The sequence below is a fragment of the Schistocerca nitens genome, chromosome 3 (genome assembly GCF_023898315.1).
Source record: "Schistocerca nitens isolate TAMUIC-IGC-003100 chromosome 3, iqSchNite1.1, whole genome shotgun sequence".
Lineage (NCBI taxonomy): Eukaryota > Metazoa > Arthropoda > Insecta > Orthoptera > Acrididae > Schistocerca > Schistocerca nitens.
In genome coordinates, this window is record NC_064616.1 from 248,679,322 (window position 1) to 248,697,910 (window position 18,589).

Below are 18,589 nucleotides of genomic sequence, written 5' to 3' on the forward strand. Positions count from 1 at the left end.
TCTGCTGCAATCATTGTACAGCATTTTATATTGATATGACTAGCAACCAGCTGTCCAACAAGATGAACGGCCACTGACAAACTGCAGCCAAGAGCAAAGTAGACCACCCTGTGCCACAACATGCAGCTGAACATAACATGCTTCATTTCAATGATTGCATCACTACCTGAGCCATCTGGATCCTCTACTCCACAGCCAGCTTTTCTGAACTGTGCAGATGGGAGTTACCCTTACAACACATTCTCTGCTCTTGTAATTACCCTGGCCTCAACTTATGGTAACATACTGTCCCCACACAATCCACCCAACAGTGTCCACCTCCTCTGTGCTATCAGCTCTTTCCCATTCTTGTCTCCCACCGTCTTTGTGTGCCACCCTCTGCCAACACATCCGCCCATCTTTCCCCGCTCCTCTCCATTTCCCCACTTCCCTGCTCCACAGCCCCTGACACTGTGCCTGTTGTCAGTCTCGTCCCTGAACACTCTGCCAGACAATGAGCCTCTCTCTTCACACCTGTACACTATTATACCTCCCCTTCCACGCCCTCTCCAGATTGCTGCTTCCATTCCACATGATAGCTGCATTCTGGTTCGAGCTGCCAGAGTTGGCGGTCATGTATGGGTGAGGTGTGCTTGCTTGCTTGCTTGTATGAATGAATGGTGTGTGTTTCTCTTTCTTTTTCTGATGAATGCTGTGGATGTGTACGTGTCTTTTAATTGTGCCTGTCTGAAACCTAACATGTCATCTCTATGAGAAGTACCAATCTATTTTTTCCTGTGTTGTTGATATTCCAATCCGGAGTTTCCATTGTTTAAGTTTAAGGCCATTTTGTTGAAACCATGTATCTAGATTGTTTAGTGTGTTTATTACAGCACCTGGAACTCCCATACATTTTCTTTTTCAATAAGTACTGATGTATCATCAGCAAACATGACTAATTGGCACAGATAATGAGAGGCAAGTCATGTATGTAAAAGAGAAACAAGGTTGGTCCCAAGAATGAGCCTTGAGGGAATCCTTGTGAAATTTTATCCCAGTGAGATGCATAGTTTATGGTATTATATGTTACAATTACCCTTTGCTTCTCATTTGTCAGATAAGACTTGGAATTGAATGCCTGCGTAAGGTCACAAAGATACCTGCCACTTTATACCTTTGGTCCAGGGATGAGCTGATTTCTTCAAGGAACTCATTACCTGGATTCATGGTGCTTTTCCCTTTTTGGAACACTTATTGGTTTTTTAGAATAACATCATCTGTTATCTGGATTGCAGCTACTTTTTCAAATACTTTGGATAGCAATGGGGGATGGAGATAGGACGGTAATTTCCTGTATCCTCCTTTGATCCTTTCTCATGCAGTGATTTCACCTCTGTATTACATGTTACCTTTTTATGTATTCCTCGGTCTCCTGTATGTTTAACCTTATTGTCACATTACTTTTTTTTCTATTTGGAACAGATCTGATAATGGTAGTAGGTTGAAATCAGTAATGTGAGTTGTATAACTTACATGATTAAGATGGATGTTTATAAATAAAGTGACAAACATGATCACAGATTTGTTTACAAACTTAATGTCTTCAATGGATAATTGGCATTGTTATTTCAACAATGGAAATTGTTATTTATTACAAACTACATTGTAAAAATTACAGACCACTGATTACTGTGAACTGCAACACCAATGAAGTCTAGAAAACACTTGGAAGAAATCTAAAAATTACAAGTTTTTGATACTGTAGTGCCAAAACAATACACACAAACAGAAGATATATTTGGAAAGGAACTTCTATGTGAATTAGTAACATACGGAAATAATTCATGTGTTTTTGAAACTGCTGAAACTTTATACTGATATATTGATTTGTTTACATAGTTTCTTAATTGAAGGAGAAGTTAATGTTTAATTCAAAGTTCATTAATCCAGACAAATGCAAAAAAAACCTACGATTATTTAAATTCAGAAAAACGGAACAACACATAGAGTTAATATAAGAAAACCATACAGAAGTTGCACCCTGTACAAACCTAAGTTTTGTACAAGAGCAAAGAGGTAAGTAACCCACCATGATCAACATCTGACTGCCAGCTGGCTTGGCTGGAAAGGGACGCCGGGCTCTGCCCATAGTACGAGACATCGCCTTTCTCACGATTCGCCAAATCCATGTCCTCTTCTGTTGAGCTGAGACTTCGTGGCCGTTTGTGCCTAGGCTCTCCAGGGCTGTGAGAACTACGTGGCAGGGAAAGTGGGCCTGTAAGCACAAATAATTTATCACAATAATGAGCACTGGACAAAAAATTTGCACAGACTTTCATCAGTATTAGTCATCCTCTATGACTAATGAAATGATCATTATTATTTGGCATTACATGTTCTCATCAACAAACAACTCAGAGCTAGTTTAGATTAATTGTAAAATTAGATGTAATGTTGTTTTATTATTGCCACATAGCTTATTGAACCATTCAGCATCCCTCTATAGTGGCTGTTAACAAACAGAACTCTCTGCAAATAAGCAGGATCTACAATAATGAGTAGATGTAGGATATTAATGTTTGTTAAAGATGGCAGCTGTGTTATCTTCTTTTGTAGACTAGTCTAGTTGATCAAGCTGGAGTTTAACAGAGAAGCAATACCGGTACTTAAAACTGTGGAGAATCAAAACAGTAGTGGAAAGCCCACCAAATCACTGCACTGTAAGTCACCTAACTATGTAGAGACAAACCGACAAATACTACAAAGCAAGAGAAACAAAAATGATCATTTTCGTAAAATATCTCCTGTGTCTAATGAGAAAATAGAAGATTGGGTAAATTTCACTTCTTTTGTGGCCGGAGGGCAGAACTTGTTCTACAAGGGTTCAGTTCAAACATCCAAACAGAACGGGAAAGCCGACTTTCACCGATCAGAAAAGGGCTACTACATCTAGCGCTAGCGCGTATGAGTGATTTTTGTCATCATGACAAAAAAGTTTCCGTCACTGTCTCATCACGTCATAAAAGTGCTGACGAAGTAGACAGTCACTAAACTTTTTTTGAAATCAAAGCGTCCTTTAACGATACGGATTTTGAAAAGACGGTCATTATTTGCGAACGCATGAGACATAAAAGAAAATACAAAACAGAATAGTGGGTACCCCCTTTGGAGTCACACACCAATACGTGGGAAGTTACACATAATGTGTTATAAAACTTAAACAACATCAAAAGGAAAGTTTTCAATACTTTCGAATTGAACACAACTTGTCCCAAGCATTTAAAAATATTATTCGACTGATTACTTCCCATTTTTTAATTTTCATATTTATGACCGAAGAGTCCTTCAAATTTTTTGCCGGAAAGTGCTCGCCTTTTTTCTATTTCTTCTATAAGAATATCATTATCGATATCCTCTTCACACACAGTTACGTTGTGCGGAGACGTTGATGCCATGTTTGCGTGTCACTGTGTCGATAATCACAAAGTACATGGGGAGCGGAGAATGCACGGAAAGTGACAATTTTGCCACCCGTGCACGCCTGGCTATCAAAACCTACTGATGCAATGACAGTTTTGTCACGGACTTGTTCGCTGCTCGGCAGACAAAAGTGTCACACGGTTGTCACGTCGTAACATGCGCGTCTACTACGTACTGCATACAGCCACGGGCTGGACAATACAGACGAAACGTCACGGTGACAAAAATCGCCCGCGCGCCCAAGCCCTAAGGTAGACGCCATTAAGCAGGTCATCTAATTATTTGACCACAAGACTGAAAAGTCTCTGTACCCTGTGTTCAACAACAAGAAATTCTATAGATGGCATATGGACATAATTACAGATGAAATAAGATAGGTAACATTTACCACGGCCGGCCGCGGTGGTCTAGCGGCTCTGGCGCTGCAGTCCGGAACCGCGGGACTGCTACGGTCGCACGTTCGAATCCTGCCTCGGGCATGGGTGTGTGTGATGTCCTTAGGTTAGTTAGGTTTAAGTAGTTCTAAGTTCTAGGGGACTTATGACCTAAGATGTTGAGTCCCATAGTGCTCAGAGCCATTTTGAACATTTACCACATTTTAATGGCCTAATTACTGTGTATGAGGAACTTAAATTCGAAGAACGTATTTAAAATATCTACCATAAATAGAGCTGAGCTGAGTTTATTGTGAATCAACTTTGATTTGTTCCAAACAGCGAGCGGGTCGGAGCAGTGGTAAAAGCACTGGTCTCTTGTCCGGGTGGGGCGAGGTTACCGATCTGTGCTTATGAGGTTTCCACAAATCGTTAAATGTAAAAGCAGAAATGGTTGCATTGAAACGCAAACGGCTAATTTCCTTTCTCATCCTTGTCCTATCCAAGCTTTTGTTCTGTCCCTAACGACCTTCCTATAATATGTCAACAATTTTTTGTGTATTTTGTGCACTACTGTATTTGAACTGTACATACCGCATACAATAAAAATAGTGGGAATTCTTTTATCGAACAAGACTAATAATTTATATATAAAACATGTTCATTCTAAGAGAATGTTAAACTATGCATACGGAGACTACGTTAGAAGTCTTGGTAACCTGACTGTCGTATCCATGTACGGTATATATTTGAGGCAAGAGCGAAGTTAAAAATAAGTAATCCAAATTATAGCTGCAAATTGTGTAGGATAGCTCGTGAAACTTCCCGCAAGCTTTCAAGACATTCCAAATACTTACATTCGTAAATCAATGTCTTATCGTCCACAAACAGAAAAAAAAATTCGTAAAAGTTACGAAGTCAATGGCCGTGTCGTTCTGACACATTTGGATTTTTTGTATACGAGAGTTAATGAGTATTTTTAATTACATACCAGTATTTTACATGAGTGGCGAATGATTAAACAACCCATGCATATCAAACAATTTATTCGACGTTACCAGATTTCCTGTAATAGCGAAATGAGAATGAAATACAGCTATAAAGATGATGAAATTTTTAACAAGTGCATTGGAACTGGCTCCATATTTATCGCATAAGATAATCTTGACTTCTAGCCGGTTCGCAATTCACGTTAGGTTAGTCAAAGCGGTAATTATCAGTTCGAAAAAAATGAAGCTGAGAAATTTGGTGATGGCGCTAATCCTCTATATAGTCACTCTCCCACACGACACATTTTTCCCACCCAAGGCTGATTTGATGGAGACCTTACCTCTAGAAGTCTGCATTTTGGCTGTTCCACGTAAGGAGAATTAACTGGATGAAATGACAGAAGGATACAGCGGTGAGGCATAATTGGGCAGTCCGAAGAAGCAGCATGTGTGAGGGTAACCTGCAGTTCACAAGACTTCGTACAAACGTGACGTCAATTTGATGCAACGCGCTTTATAGAAGACGAAAGAGCTGTCTATCGACACCCCAGCGGATTAGGAAAGGATGGGGAAGGAAACCAGTCGCGCCCTTTCAAAGGAACCATCCTGGCATTTGCCTCAAGTGATTTAGGAAATCACGGAAAACCTAAATCAGGATGGCCGGACGGGGGTTTGAGCCTTCGTCCTCCCGAATGCGAGTCCAGTGTGCTAGCCACTGCGCCACTTCGCTCGGTAATACACGAGGCGAACATGATGTTCGGAACAATAACATTCACCCCAAGTAGAGGAAACTGGAGATATGCTTTTTCTTTACTGCAGGGTACGTTAACTTCGAGGTTATGTTGTTTATAGATGTATGAAGTTCTGCACTCATGTGGAATGGGCAACGGATAAGGGAAAGATTAAAATGTTTGCAAGAGTAAGTCCGAAACTAAGTACTGATAAAGTTGCACTACATTAACTATTTTTCGTAATATGCCTTAATGAACCCCGAAAGTGAGACAACTTGAAGATTTACAAGTATAAAACCAGCTGAAGATAGCATTGAATCCAATATCGTATTTATTCAAGTGTGCATTAAGGTGTCTCAAAAAACATGTTTACGTTTACGAACTCTGAAAACTAGTTTCAGATTTGGTTTTTAATTAGAAAGGGTGGGTAGCGATTCTATCACACGAATTAAAGCAATAGCTCATTTACCTTATGTCCCATGAATAAATGCTGTTTCACAACACCAGCACATTGAGGACCTCTCGAAAACGCGTCGGTATTGGTAAAATTTGTTGTAATAAAATGATGACAAAAGTAATATTGATGGATAACTATTTACTTTAATTGAAGACGTTCTTGTTTGGAAAAGAATGTCGTAAAAGAACCAGCTCGTAAATTTTCTTTTCTACCTATAGATGGATCCGAGTAAGTTACCTTTTAATTCTTTTGCAAATGAGTCGGTCTTTTCTATGCTTCATATTGTGAGTGGTAGTTTGCTTTACGTGATTTGAATATTTATTAGAATCTGCGTGTTTCATGTTTAATTTGTAAATCATTAACAATGACAACTCACTCCTGAGAGAGAGAGAGAGAGAGAGAGAGTGGGGGGAGGGGGGGACAGCATTCTTGTTTAGAAGCACGAAGGCGAAAAATTTTTTTTTGGAATTTGTAGGCCACGAACCATCCACTGAAGTAGAAAACTGTGGTACTTTACGCTTCTAACCACACAATTACGACGAACTGGCGAAATTCCAGCTTTTCTGCTGTAACTGACATGTCATAAAGGGCTTAATCGACAACCTGTCATTGTGTGATATTTAATTATAACAAATCGTACCAAGAACGACATGTTATTATAAATCTTCAACGTGCCGTTGTTTTGAAATGGCATACTTTCATAATACGCAAGCTACGATACGGAAACTATCCACTCTGGAATTCAATAAGGTGGCTCCCAAGCATCCCGCATCGATTCCAACGGAAGTCGACAGCAGTTCCTGTGGTTTCGATAACCGTGTGTGACGTCAAAATGACGTCACGTTTGCACGAAGTCTTCTGAACTGTAGGTTACCCCATGTATGATTGTGTCATGAGAAGAAGGAGCTAGGGTGTTGTCATCGAGTAGAACCACTCCCTCGGGCACCTTCCGGCAACGCTTCGTCTTGACAACCTCCAATAACACCGTCGGGAGATTTCGGTAGTATTCTCCTGGACGATTTGTCTCTTATGAACATAACGTGTTAGCACGATTCCATGGAGGTCTAAAAAAACTCGCAACTACAACTTGTCCGACGATGGATGGGCCTTCACGTTTTTTTCGGAGGAAGTAACTTCACATGTTTGCCCTACTTACTTTGTACCTTTGTTCCGGACTCACAGTGACAAACATAACCCTCGTCCATGGAGATGAGGCTAAAGAAGTCGTCTGTGTGAATTGGCACAGTTACAGGATTTCCACAGCTGCCTCGGTTTGACGGGCTTTTTGTGTGAGTAGTCGCGGAAACCAGCGGGTGGCGACCTTTGTCACTTTCAAAATGTCGTGCAAGATACACAGACGGAAAAAATCACAATACTAAAATGTGCGACATACGTTGGTAAGCACGTTTCAACATCTGAAAGATGATATCTATTCAAATTTCACGCCAGTCGCATGAGTGGCGCTAGCAGCGCCACTATGAGAACGCAGGTCCGGTTTGGTTTAAATATATGCCGTAACGGTCGTGAGCGTTAGTTACGTATGAGATTGGACGTGGTGAGTTGTGTTAGTCAAGAATGTCTTTTAGGCGACAAAGACGCCATTATCAACAGCTCACTGAGGTTGAACGAGGTCGTGTAATGTGGCTACGAGAAGCTGGATGTTTCTTCTGCGATACTACAGAAAGACTTGGCACTAACGTGATTGCTGGCAGTGGTGGTCACGGGACTGTACAGTCGCAAGAAGGCCTGGCTTCGGACAGCCACGTGGCACTGCTGGGAGGGAAGACCACTGTGTTCGGGGTATGGCTCTGGCGCATCGTCCTGCAACTGCGGCAGCAGTTTGTCAGCAGTTGGCATCACACCGACATAACGAACTGTTACGAAACAGTTGCTTCGTAGGAGAGCTCCGAAACAGACTTTCTGTAGCGTTCATTCCACTGGCCCCAAACCAGTGCCATTTGCGACGTCAGTGGTGTCAAGCGAGAGATTACTGGAGGGCAGAGTAGAAATCCGTTGTGTTTTCTGGTGCTGCCTCAGTGCCAGTGATGGCCGTGTGTTGGTTAGGAGGCCAGTTGAGGAGCGGTAACCAATTTGTCAGCATTGGTCTTACACCTGGAGTTGGTCAGCGGTGCGATATTATGTGACAGCAGAATCAGTCTCGTGGTTATCCCATGCATCCTGATTGCAAATTTATACGTGAGTCTGGTGATTCGACCTGTTGTGCTGCCATTCATGAACAGCATTCCAGGGGCTGATTCCCAGCAGGATAACGCTCACCCACATACTGCTGATGTAATCCAACATGCTCTACAGAGTGTGGACATGCTGCCTTAGCTTTCTCGACCATCAGATCTGTCTCCAATCGAGCACATATGGGACATTATCGGACAACAACTCCATTGTCATCCACAACACCAACATTAACCGCCCCTGTTTGACCAACTAAGTTAAGTGCAACAGGCAAGGAACTGGCTCTGAGCACTATGGGACTCAACTTCTGAGGCCATCAGTCCCCTAGAACTTAGAACTACTTAAACCTAACTAACCTAAGAACATCACATACATCCATGCCCGAGGCAGGATTCGAACCTGCGACCGTAGCGGTCTCGCGGTTCCAGACTGTAGCGCCTAGAACCGCACGGCCACTCCGGCCGGCGACAAGGAACTCCATCCCACAAACTGATATCTGACGCCTGTACAACACATTGCATTCACGTTTGCATGCTTGCATGTAACATTCTGGCAGTTACATCAGTTATTAATGTAGCAGCATTTCACACATGGAATGGCTTACCCCGCGCTTACATTAACCTGTGATCTTGCAATGTTAATAATTAAATATGCTACCTACACAATTTTATTCCCGACATTGTTACATGGCAGTTTTTGCCAAACTGACACTGAACCAAATTGACATTCATTTATTTTAGGTAGGGCACCACGTAATGTCATAATATGAATAGTTCACTTGAATATGCACGTAAATATGCGTTATTAGAATGATTGATAATCCCTTTAGTTTCTGTTCTGCCTTTTTGGACTCTGGAGTCTTTTCTTTCTTCCAACAAGTTAGGCGAGCTGTCATGGGACATTTCCACACAGGGGCTCAACACAGGGTCATAAATGGGTTTCTTTTTGAAAGCCCTGAGCGAAGGGGCGGTCACCTTGGCTGGGGGCTGCAGTAGACCGGAACCGTCCAGACTGCTTAACAATAGGGGACAGCCTGGCACAGCTAGGAGGCTATAAAACTTCAGGGCTACGAGGAGCTTTAAGAATGCTTTTTAGACAGCTACGGCATGGAAAGTCAAGACACGCACTGAAAGCAAGTAACGACCACGTAGTGCGAGAGGAGGTAGCTGGGTGTTCTTAATCAAACTTGTAAAACGAACTCTGATTGGTTCACGAAAATTATTTTGGTAGCCGGAGGAATGGCTACCTGTGTGTACGTTCCTTCCCTCTTATTGACCAGGACAGACAATCACGCTCGCGGCGGGACAGAACTCCGAACTTCAGCCCCCACTTTTAGAGACAATTAACATCATTGACCAATCAAGGGATTTTTGTAACATATTTCTGAATCTTTCATTTGTTGGTGCTCGCAATCCTGACCGTAATTGGCCACAGAGTTCCCAATGCTGAGACAGCCAGAGCAATTTCTGCAATAGTTCAAAAAAATGGTTCAAATGGCTCTGAGCACTATGGGACTTAACATCTGAGATCATCAGTCCCCTAGAACTTAGAAATATTTGAACCTAACTAACCTAAGGACATGAGACACATCCATGCCCGAGGCGGGATTCGAACCTGCGACCGTAGCAGTCGTGCGGTTCCGGACTGAAGCGCCTAGAACCGCTCGGCCACCGCGGCCGGCGTCATGTTAGTTGCCCACCGAGAACTCAGCAGTCATCTTCACCCCCCTCTTGCAGAGTTTAGGCTGTCGCAAGATGGGTGCAGATGCCGGAGCCCGGACTCAAGAGTCCAGAGCCACTACTTCAGGCAATCGCTACGGCATAACTGAGCATGGTGAGAACGTGCAGCAATTGCACTAGTCGTGACGAGGGGACCGCGAACTTCCCTATTTCGAGATTGGTTTGGCTTAACTGAATACACACAGGCAGCTCAATTGCCTTATCCTGCACTTGCATATAACTTTCTGGGGCCGTTATCTCTGGTGTGGTCTTCTGTTCCATCTATTAGTTGCATTCGCAATCACTGGCGTTTATGTGGGGACTTTTAATCTACATCTAGATCTACGTGATTACTCTGCTATCCACAATAAAATGTCTGTCAGAAGGTTCAATGAACCACCTTCAAGCTGTCTATTTACTGTTCCACTCTCGAACGGCACGCGGGAAAAACGAGCACTTAAATTTTTCTGTGCGAGCCCTAATTTCTCTTATTTTATCGTGATTATCATTTCTCCCTATGTAGGTGGGTGCCAACAGAATGTTTTCGCAATCGGAAGAGAAAACTGGTGATTGAAATTTCATGAGAAGATCCTATCGCAACGAAAAATGCCTTTGTTTTAATGATTGCCGCTGCAATTCACGTATCACGTCTGTGACACTATCTCCTCTATTTCGCGATAGTACAAAACGAGCTGCCCTTCTTCGTACTTTTTCGATGTCATCCGTCAGTCCCACCTGATGCGGATCCCACACCGCACAGTAATGCTCTAGAATAGGGCGGACAAGCGTGGTGTAAGCAGTCTCTTTAGTAGACCTGTTGCACCTTCTAAGTGTTCTGCCAATGATTCGCAGCCTTTGGTTTGCTCTACCCACAATATTATCTATGCGATCGTTCCAATTTAGGTTATTTGAAATTGTAATCCCTAAGTATTTAGTTGAATTTACAGCCTTCAGATTTGTGTGACTTATCGCGTAATCGAAATGTAGCTGATTTCTTTTAGTACTCATGTGAATAACTTCACACTTTTCCCTACTCAGGGTCAATTGCCACTTTTTGCACCATACAGATATCTTATCTAAATCATTTTGCAAGTCGTTTTGATCATTTGATGACTTTACAAGACGGTAAATGACAGCACCATGTGCAAACAATCTAAGACGGTTACTCAGATTGTCTCCTATGTCGTTAATATAGATCAGGAACAATAGAGGGCGTATAACACTTCCTTGGGGAACGCCGGATATTACTTCTGCTTTACTCGATGACTTTCCGTCTACTACTACGAACTGTGACCTTACTGACAGGAAATCACGAATCCAGTGGCACAACTGAGGCGATACTCCGTAGGCACGCAGTTTGGTTAGAAGGCGCTTGTGAGGAACGGTGTCGAAAGCCTTCTGTAAACTAAAAATATGGAATCAATCTAACATCCCGTGTCGATAGCACTTATTACTTCATGAGTATAAAGAACTAGTTGTGTTTGACAAGAACGATATTTTCTAAAAACTTGCTGACTATGTGTCAATAAATCGTTTTCTTCGAGGTGCTTCATAATGTTCGAATACAGTATATGTTCCAAAACACTACTGCAAATCGACGTTAGTGATAGAGGCCCGTAATTCAGCGGATTACTCCTACTTCCCTTTTTGGGTATTGGTGTGACTTGAGCAATTTTCCAGTCTTTAGGTACGGATCTTTCTGTGAACGAGTGGTTGCATATAATTGCTAAATATAGAGCTATTTTATCAGCATACTTTGAGAGGAATCTGTCTGGTATAGCATCTGGACCGGAGGCCTTGCCTTTATGAAGTGATTTATTTGCAATCGTATTTCCTCACACTCATGCCAAAGTCTTGACGTATTCTTTTTTTTTTTTTAATGTCACTGGATCATTGTGCTTTCTGTGATGACTGGGAATCCAATTCATGTTTATTAACTAACAATTTATTTAACTTAAGTGTGATCTTTAGTTACAGTCTGTAGTTAGATGAAACTGTTCTTTAATATATCTGTGTGAGCTATAGGCTCATGTCATCGTGTTTTTTAGGGCAGTCCCTATTGTTACTCCAGACTGCAGTAGTTTCCATTATGCAACGTTTCATTAATTAATCCCAAATAACTTCGTGGGAGGGCGATTGTTTACTGATTGGTCAATAGTTATGGGTCTTACTAGCATCATAGGAGTATGCTGAGCACCCAGCCGTAGTCTCCGACTCTGTGCAGGCCGGTCCATTTCAGGAATGTTATTGTCCACAAATCATTGCCGCACAAATGCTTCTTTATGACAGGGTACTTTGTCACGCTGATTCACTCACCGTCTCCAAACTGTTACTCTGCTATACACCGTGCACGATGCCGTAAAATGTGTCCATATCCTTCCGCATTTAGCATTTTCTTAAGTGCAGTATGGGACCACACCCAAATACGAAAAACACCCATAACATACGTAACACCTTCTCCTCCGTACTTCACTTTTGGCGCCATACATGATGGCAGATAACGCTCTGCAGGCACCCACCAAACCCAAACCCTTCCATTGAACTGCCACAGGAAATAGAGCGATTCATCACTCCGTGTCATCCGTTTCCAGTCATCCACTGTCCAGTGAGGTCGGTCTTTGCACCACCTCACGGGCCACCTAGAACTGATTACAAGAATTTGTGACTTATGAGGAGCTGCTCGACCATTGTACCCATTATTTTTAACTCCCCATGCACAGTCATTGTGCTTGCTGGACTGCTGGTAGCACTTTGAAAATCACGAGTGATTCCATCCCCTAACTTCATGAGATTCTTTCTACAACTACACTACTGGCCATTAAAATTGCTACACCAAGAAGAAATGCAGATGATAAACGGGTATTCATTGGACAAATATATTATACTAAAACCGACATGCGATTACATTTTCACGCAATTTGGGTGCACAGATCCTGAGAAATCAGTACCCAGAACAACCACCTCTGGCCGTAATAACGGCCTTGATACACCTGGGCATTGAGTCAAACAGAGCTTGGATGGCGTGTACAGGTACAGCTGCCCATGCAGCTTCAACACGATACCACAGTTCATCAAGAGTAGTGACTGGCGTATTGTGACAAGCCAGTTGCTCGGCCACCATTGACCAGACGTTTTCAGTTGGTGAGAGATATGGAGAATGTGCTGGCCAGGGCAGCAGTCGAACATTTTCTGTATCCAGAAAGGCCCGTACAGGACCTGCAACATGCGGTCGTGCATTATCCCGCTGAAATGTAGGGTTTCGCAGGGATCGAATGAAGGGTAGAGCCACGGGTCGTAACACATCTGAAATGTAATGTCCACTGTTCAAAGTGCCGTCAATCCGAACAAGAGATGACCGAGATGTGTAACCAATGGCTCCCCTTATCATCACGCCGAGTGATACGCCAGTATGGCAATGGCGAATACACGCTTCCAATGTGCGTTCACCGCGATGTCACCAAACACGGATGCGACCATCATGATGCTGTAAACAGAACCTGGATTCATCCGAAAAAAATGACGTTTTGCCATTCGTGCACCCAAGTTCGTCGTCGAGTACACCATCGCAGGCGCTCCTGTCTGTGATGCAGCGTCAAGTGTAACCGCAACCATGGTCTCCGAGCTGATAGTCCATACTGCTGCAAACGTCGTCGAACTGTTCGTGCAGATGGTTGTTGTCTTGCAAACGTCCCCATCTGTTGACTAAGAGATCGAGACGTGGCTGCACGATCCATTACAGCCATGCGGATAAGATGCCTGTCATCTCGACTGTTAGTGATACGAGGCCGTTGGGATCCAGCACGGCGTTCCGTATTCCCCGCCTGAACCCACCGATTCCATATTCTGCTAACAGTCATTGGATCTCGACCAACTCGAGCAGCAATGTCGAGATACGATAAGCCGAAGCGCGATCGGCTGCAATCCGACCTTTATCAAAGTCGGAAACGTGATGGTACGCATTTCTCCTACTTACACGAGGCATGACAACAACGGCCCGCATCTCGTGGTCGTGCGGTAGCGTTCTCGCTTCCCACGCCCGGGTTCGATTCCCGGCGGGGTCAGGGATTTTCTCTGCCTCGTGATGGCTGGGTGTTGTGTGCTGTCCTTAGGTTAGTTAGGTTTAAGTAGTTCTAAGTTCTAGGGGACTTATGACCACAGCAGTTGAGTCCCATAGTGCTCAGAGCCATTTTTTTTTTTTTTTTTTTTTTGACAACAACGTTTCACCAGGCAACGCCGGTCAACTGCTGTTTGTGTATGAGAAATCGGTTGGAAACTTTCCTCATGTCAGCACGTTGTAGGTATCGCCACCGGCGGCAACCTTGTGTGAATGCTCTGAAAAGCTAATCATTTGCATATCACAGCGTCTTCTTCCTGTCGGTTACATTTCGCGTCTTCGTGGTGTAGCAATTTTAATGGCCAGTAGTGTACAATAACGACAACTTTAAATAAAACTAAAATAGCTGACACACACACACACACACACACACACACACACACACACACACACACATAGAGAGAGAGAGAGAGAGAGAGAGAGAGAGAGAGAGAGAGAGAGAAACCGGAGGCTTCTGCACTTACTGTAGGCGCCGGTGGGCATCATGGAGGTATGGTCGGAGGCGGGCGGCGTGTAGCTGTTGCAGTAGTAGTTCGGGTTCTCCAGCTTTATTGCACTCACTGGAGGCTGCATGCCATTCGGGCCCTGCATGATAGAAGCTGAAACACACAGACAAACATCCCATCAGCACTAAGTTTAGAACTGCGTTTCCGCTCTGCAACGCAGTGCATTGTGTTTTGTTATGACATGTGTGATTATTTCGTGTAACAACAGCAACGAAGGACTATAAGAAACTATAGCATATGGTGTTCGACGTGACGGACTATATTTTTAAACTCTCCAAGATTTATACTTTAGGTAAGCAGAAGAATGTTAGTAAAGGATGCTAACTGTTCCAATATTTAACATAGGATGTCACATCTAAAGTTGACATTTACCATATTTCACTGGTTTCAAATATCTGGACAAGATGTTAGACAAGTGATATTACGTTAAGAATCGAGTATTTTCCTACCTAATTTGACTTCATCACTATTTATTTATCGACATGCAGTTATGTAAATATCTTTGTAAACAGAACAAAATAGACTTTTTAAAACAGCTCGAGATCTCCAGGTAAAAATCTTTTTCAGTACGGCTATGAGACAGCAGCCGCGCTGGGTAGCCGCGTGGTCAAAGGCGTGTTAGCACGGTTCGCGCGGCTCCCTCCGTCGGAGTTTCGAGTCCTCAGTCGGGCATGAGTGTGTGTGTACGTGTGTGTGTGTGTGTGTGTGTGTGTGTGTGTGTGTGTGTGTTTGTGTGTGCTGTCCGTAGCGTAGATTAGTTTAAGTTAGAGTAAGTAGTGTGTAAGGCTCTAGACCGGTGACCTAAGCAGTTTGATCCCATAGAACTTACCACAAATTTCCAAATTTGAGACAGCAACTGTACGAGAATAGGGTAGGTATAAAAGCCAACTGGTTGCAACATAACTTTTTATCAGTTTTTTGCAACTGGTTGGCTGTTTTATGCATATATCAAACTCGAGACCTATTGAAAAGATAAGTATGGTCACATGGCATGTTAACGTTTGGAAGAAAACGTTTCACTAAAGGACACGGGAAGACCAAGTCTGCAAGTTCAGTATAGTTATCACCCTGTTAGACCATATTTACGTGGCGAAGGAGGTGGACGTGAAACAGTTCGAAAGCCGTAGTCTTCTTCTCCTTTAGTACACTTTCCACGTTTCTTTATTAGTTACCAGTGTAATATTGAAATACGGTCTGCTGTAGAAACCGGTTTAGGGTATTGTTTAACGTTTATGAGGAATTTCCTTCAGAATTATCGCCCAGTACTTATTAATAAATATTTTACTTCTCTTTCGCGAAATTAAAACTGTATGATTCCACTATCTTGTGAACAACAAAGAGAAAGGCGAAGCAGTTAGTCTAGCCCCTCTTATGGTCTATTAGTCTTCTAGCAGTTTCGAAACCACGATAGTCTTCTGATAATGAATACGATCACTGTAACATGAATGGTCATACGCTGTTCTTATCGCAATTACTCCGCATACAACGGTTTATGGTCGTATTCTCTGGCATATCGTGAGTTTCAACTATTAGACATTTTGAGTCTATGCTGCGCGTCTTTTAAGCAAGTGAAGCACAAACCTTTTCAAAAGGTTTTAGCATGTTAAATGGTTCTTCATTCTTGACTTCTGGAACTCTCTTTTTACTCAGAGGCCAATGGGGAGAAGGAGGGGAGAGCGACTCCATGAAGCGAATCTCAACAACAATATTTTCGCCAAATGGGATGCTTTTCGTCTTGATTTCATAAAGTAAAGATGCCACTGCAGATTGGTTACAAATGCAATTTTCTATATATCACTTTTTGTCGACATTAGAATTTGAAATCCCATTGATGGAGACAATATGAGGATCAGGTTCTATAAAATTTCTAGAATTAATCATTGCAAAGAATTTTATCCCGATATCTGTGTGATATAATGTAGAATGGCCAATCTCGGAAATAGCACCATAGTCATCCTGAACATGAAACTCGTGATTTAATGTAACACTACTTTGCCTATGGAACATTTGACACATACAGACGCAAATGTTTTGTAATTGAAACATTGTATGGAATGTAGTGAAATATCTTATTCAAATATGTCGCCGTTATTTATACATACAGACTGGCGTGCTACTTCTCTAAAGCTAGAAACAAACTTCGTTTTGCAATGTTTTTACATATTTAAATATTTACAGGTAATTAAATTAAATTAAAAAAGTTTGCTGTATTTTGTGGTCAACCCTCATTTTTATGAAACTTGAGCTCTAACATTTTTAGAAGTATGTATTTCTTAAAAACTGTTTAATGCATTGATCCAAGGTTTGCGGTGGTGTTCGAAACTCTTTGTAACTATTCCAAATTTAAAAGCAAAAGTAGCTATTTTTGAAGATTGAACGATGCGCTTTGGTATGATGTATGAATGGTTTAGAAATTAAGAGTACCTTGAGTGTTTTCAATCATACATTTTGATAAAGTGAAAAATAAAAGTTACCAATTCCAATACTATTACGGGAAGTTTACGTATCTATCGAGATGAAACTTTACGTTGCGGTAACCTATTTAGAAAATTTCCGGGCTGTTTTTGGAAAGATGTTTGCTGCAGCTATTAATAGGCATGTTTATCACATTTTACGAGATCTCTAACGTCGTTTAAAATGTGTGATCACCAGTCTACATTAAAAGTGATTTCTCTCGAAAATGGTAAGTTAGGTATTTTTAGGAGACAAACACGTTTCAAGGAAATATTGAAGCCAAAATAAATGGTTAATCTCATATTGCCTAGAATTTAAGGTAAATTGAATAGAGTTCCTAAAATCAGACCTTTTTGTCTGAAAAATTTGCTAGTATCTGCTAACGATTCGATGGTATAATCAAAACAGTCTTTCTCGTACATATACATTGAGAAACTAATAAGGAAAGAAACACATATTTTGTATGATAATGCGTGTGACTGAATACTTCTTTTTAATGTTGTAATGAGAAAAACATTTTCTTATAGTACAATTTTGAAAAAAAATGTTTTTATTTCAAGAATAAGAAATCGAAGACACGACACCTCAACAGTGTTATAGAATAGAAGACTGAAATGATACACCGAATTCGGAAATCATTTTAACATTTTTGCCAACTGAAACAGGAAAATGCACTAATTTTTTTACAATTTAGAAATAAGAAGATAATTTATTTTAAGAATCACTAACTCTTTACATTTTAAGTAGCAAAACAATGTTAATTTAAAGTAGAAGTAAAGTTATAAGCCTATGCGTTATCTTACATGACCTGTATTATTTTCCTTAAACGTATTGTTACGTGTTATGCAAGCTGGTATAATGAATAAATCCGCATTTGGCATGCACTTTTTTCAATTTACATCTGGACTTCACATCTGGGATAGTTGTGCCCGTACATACTATGGTTGTGGAAAATCTTGTTATGGAGGCCATCGCAACTTGCTTTTTCCCTCATTGAGGAGCGGATTATAACATGCTGTAAGCATAACAATTGCTAAATAATGAAGCAAAGTGTTTACTTCAAAATAAAATAAAAGCCTATGCAGGAGAACGCATTCATTTAATATCTTTCAATTAACATGTGATTATAATTGGATTTCATTGACGTTCAGCACTTAGTGTCCATTAACGTGCTATGTGACAGCCGTAATCATTCACGATAATCTTGTCTTGATGGAGCAGATTACTTGTCGTACTACGGAACAGATTATTCGCAAAAATCAGAGCCTCATTGAAACTGTTACTAGCAAGCTTGCAGTCCTGTGTAGGTCAACGAGAGCGCTTCTCGCGGGGAATGCTCCTCGGAAATCGCTTTAGCACGTTTGTGTGGGTATCGACCTGCGGAGTGTCAGTTTCTTCTTCGCACTTTGGGTGAGCTGAGCTCCGTGCGTGCGGACAGTAAATGCCCTGTGCGGAAAAGGATAATGAATGTCGCTCCGCTTACTTGCCATTAAACTGAAGGGCCGTGACGGGAAGCCAACAGGAAACGTCCCCCTACTCCGCCCCCCCCCTCCCCCCACTTTTCCCAGAGAGAGCACCAAGCTTTCCTCGTTTATGA

The 18,589-nt window shown here is 41.9% G+C and overlaps 1 protein-coding gene across 8 annotated transcripts in view; it reads right to left on the reverse strand.

The window, feature by feature from the left end:
- LOC126248210 (nuclear factor 1 X-type) overlaps positions 1-18,589 on the reverse strand; it is a 601,762-nt gene that overhangs the window by 80,724 nt on the left and 502,449 nt on the right. For all 8 annotated transcript variants that reach the window (XM_049949028.1, XM_049949025.1, XM_049949026.1 and 5 more), the window contains 2 exons: positions 14,497-14,631; positions 2,069-2,254 (listed from right to left, as the gene is read on the reverse strand). In XM_049949028.1, the coding sequence (XP_049804985.1) occupies positions 2,069-2,254; positions 14,497-14,631 (321 nt within the window). The remainder of the gene's footprint in view (positions 1-2,068; positions 2,255-14,496; positions 14,632-18,589) is intronic.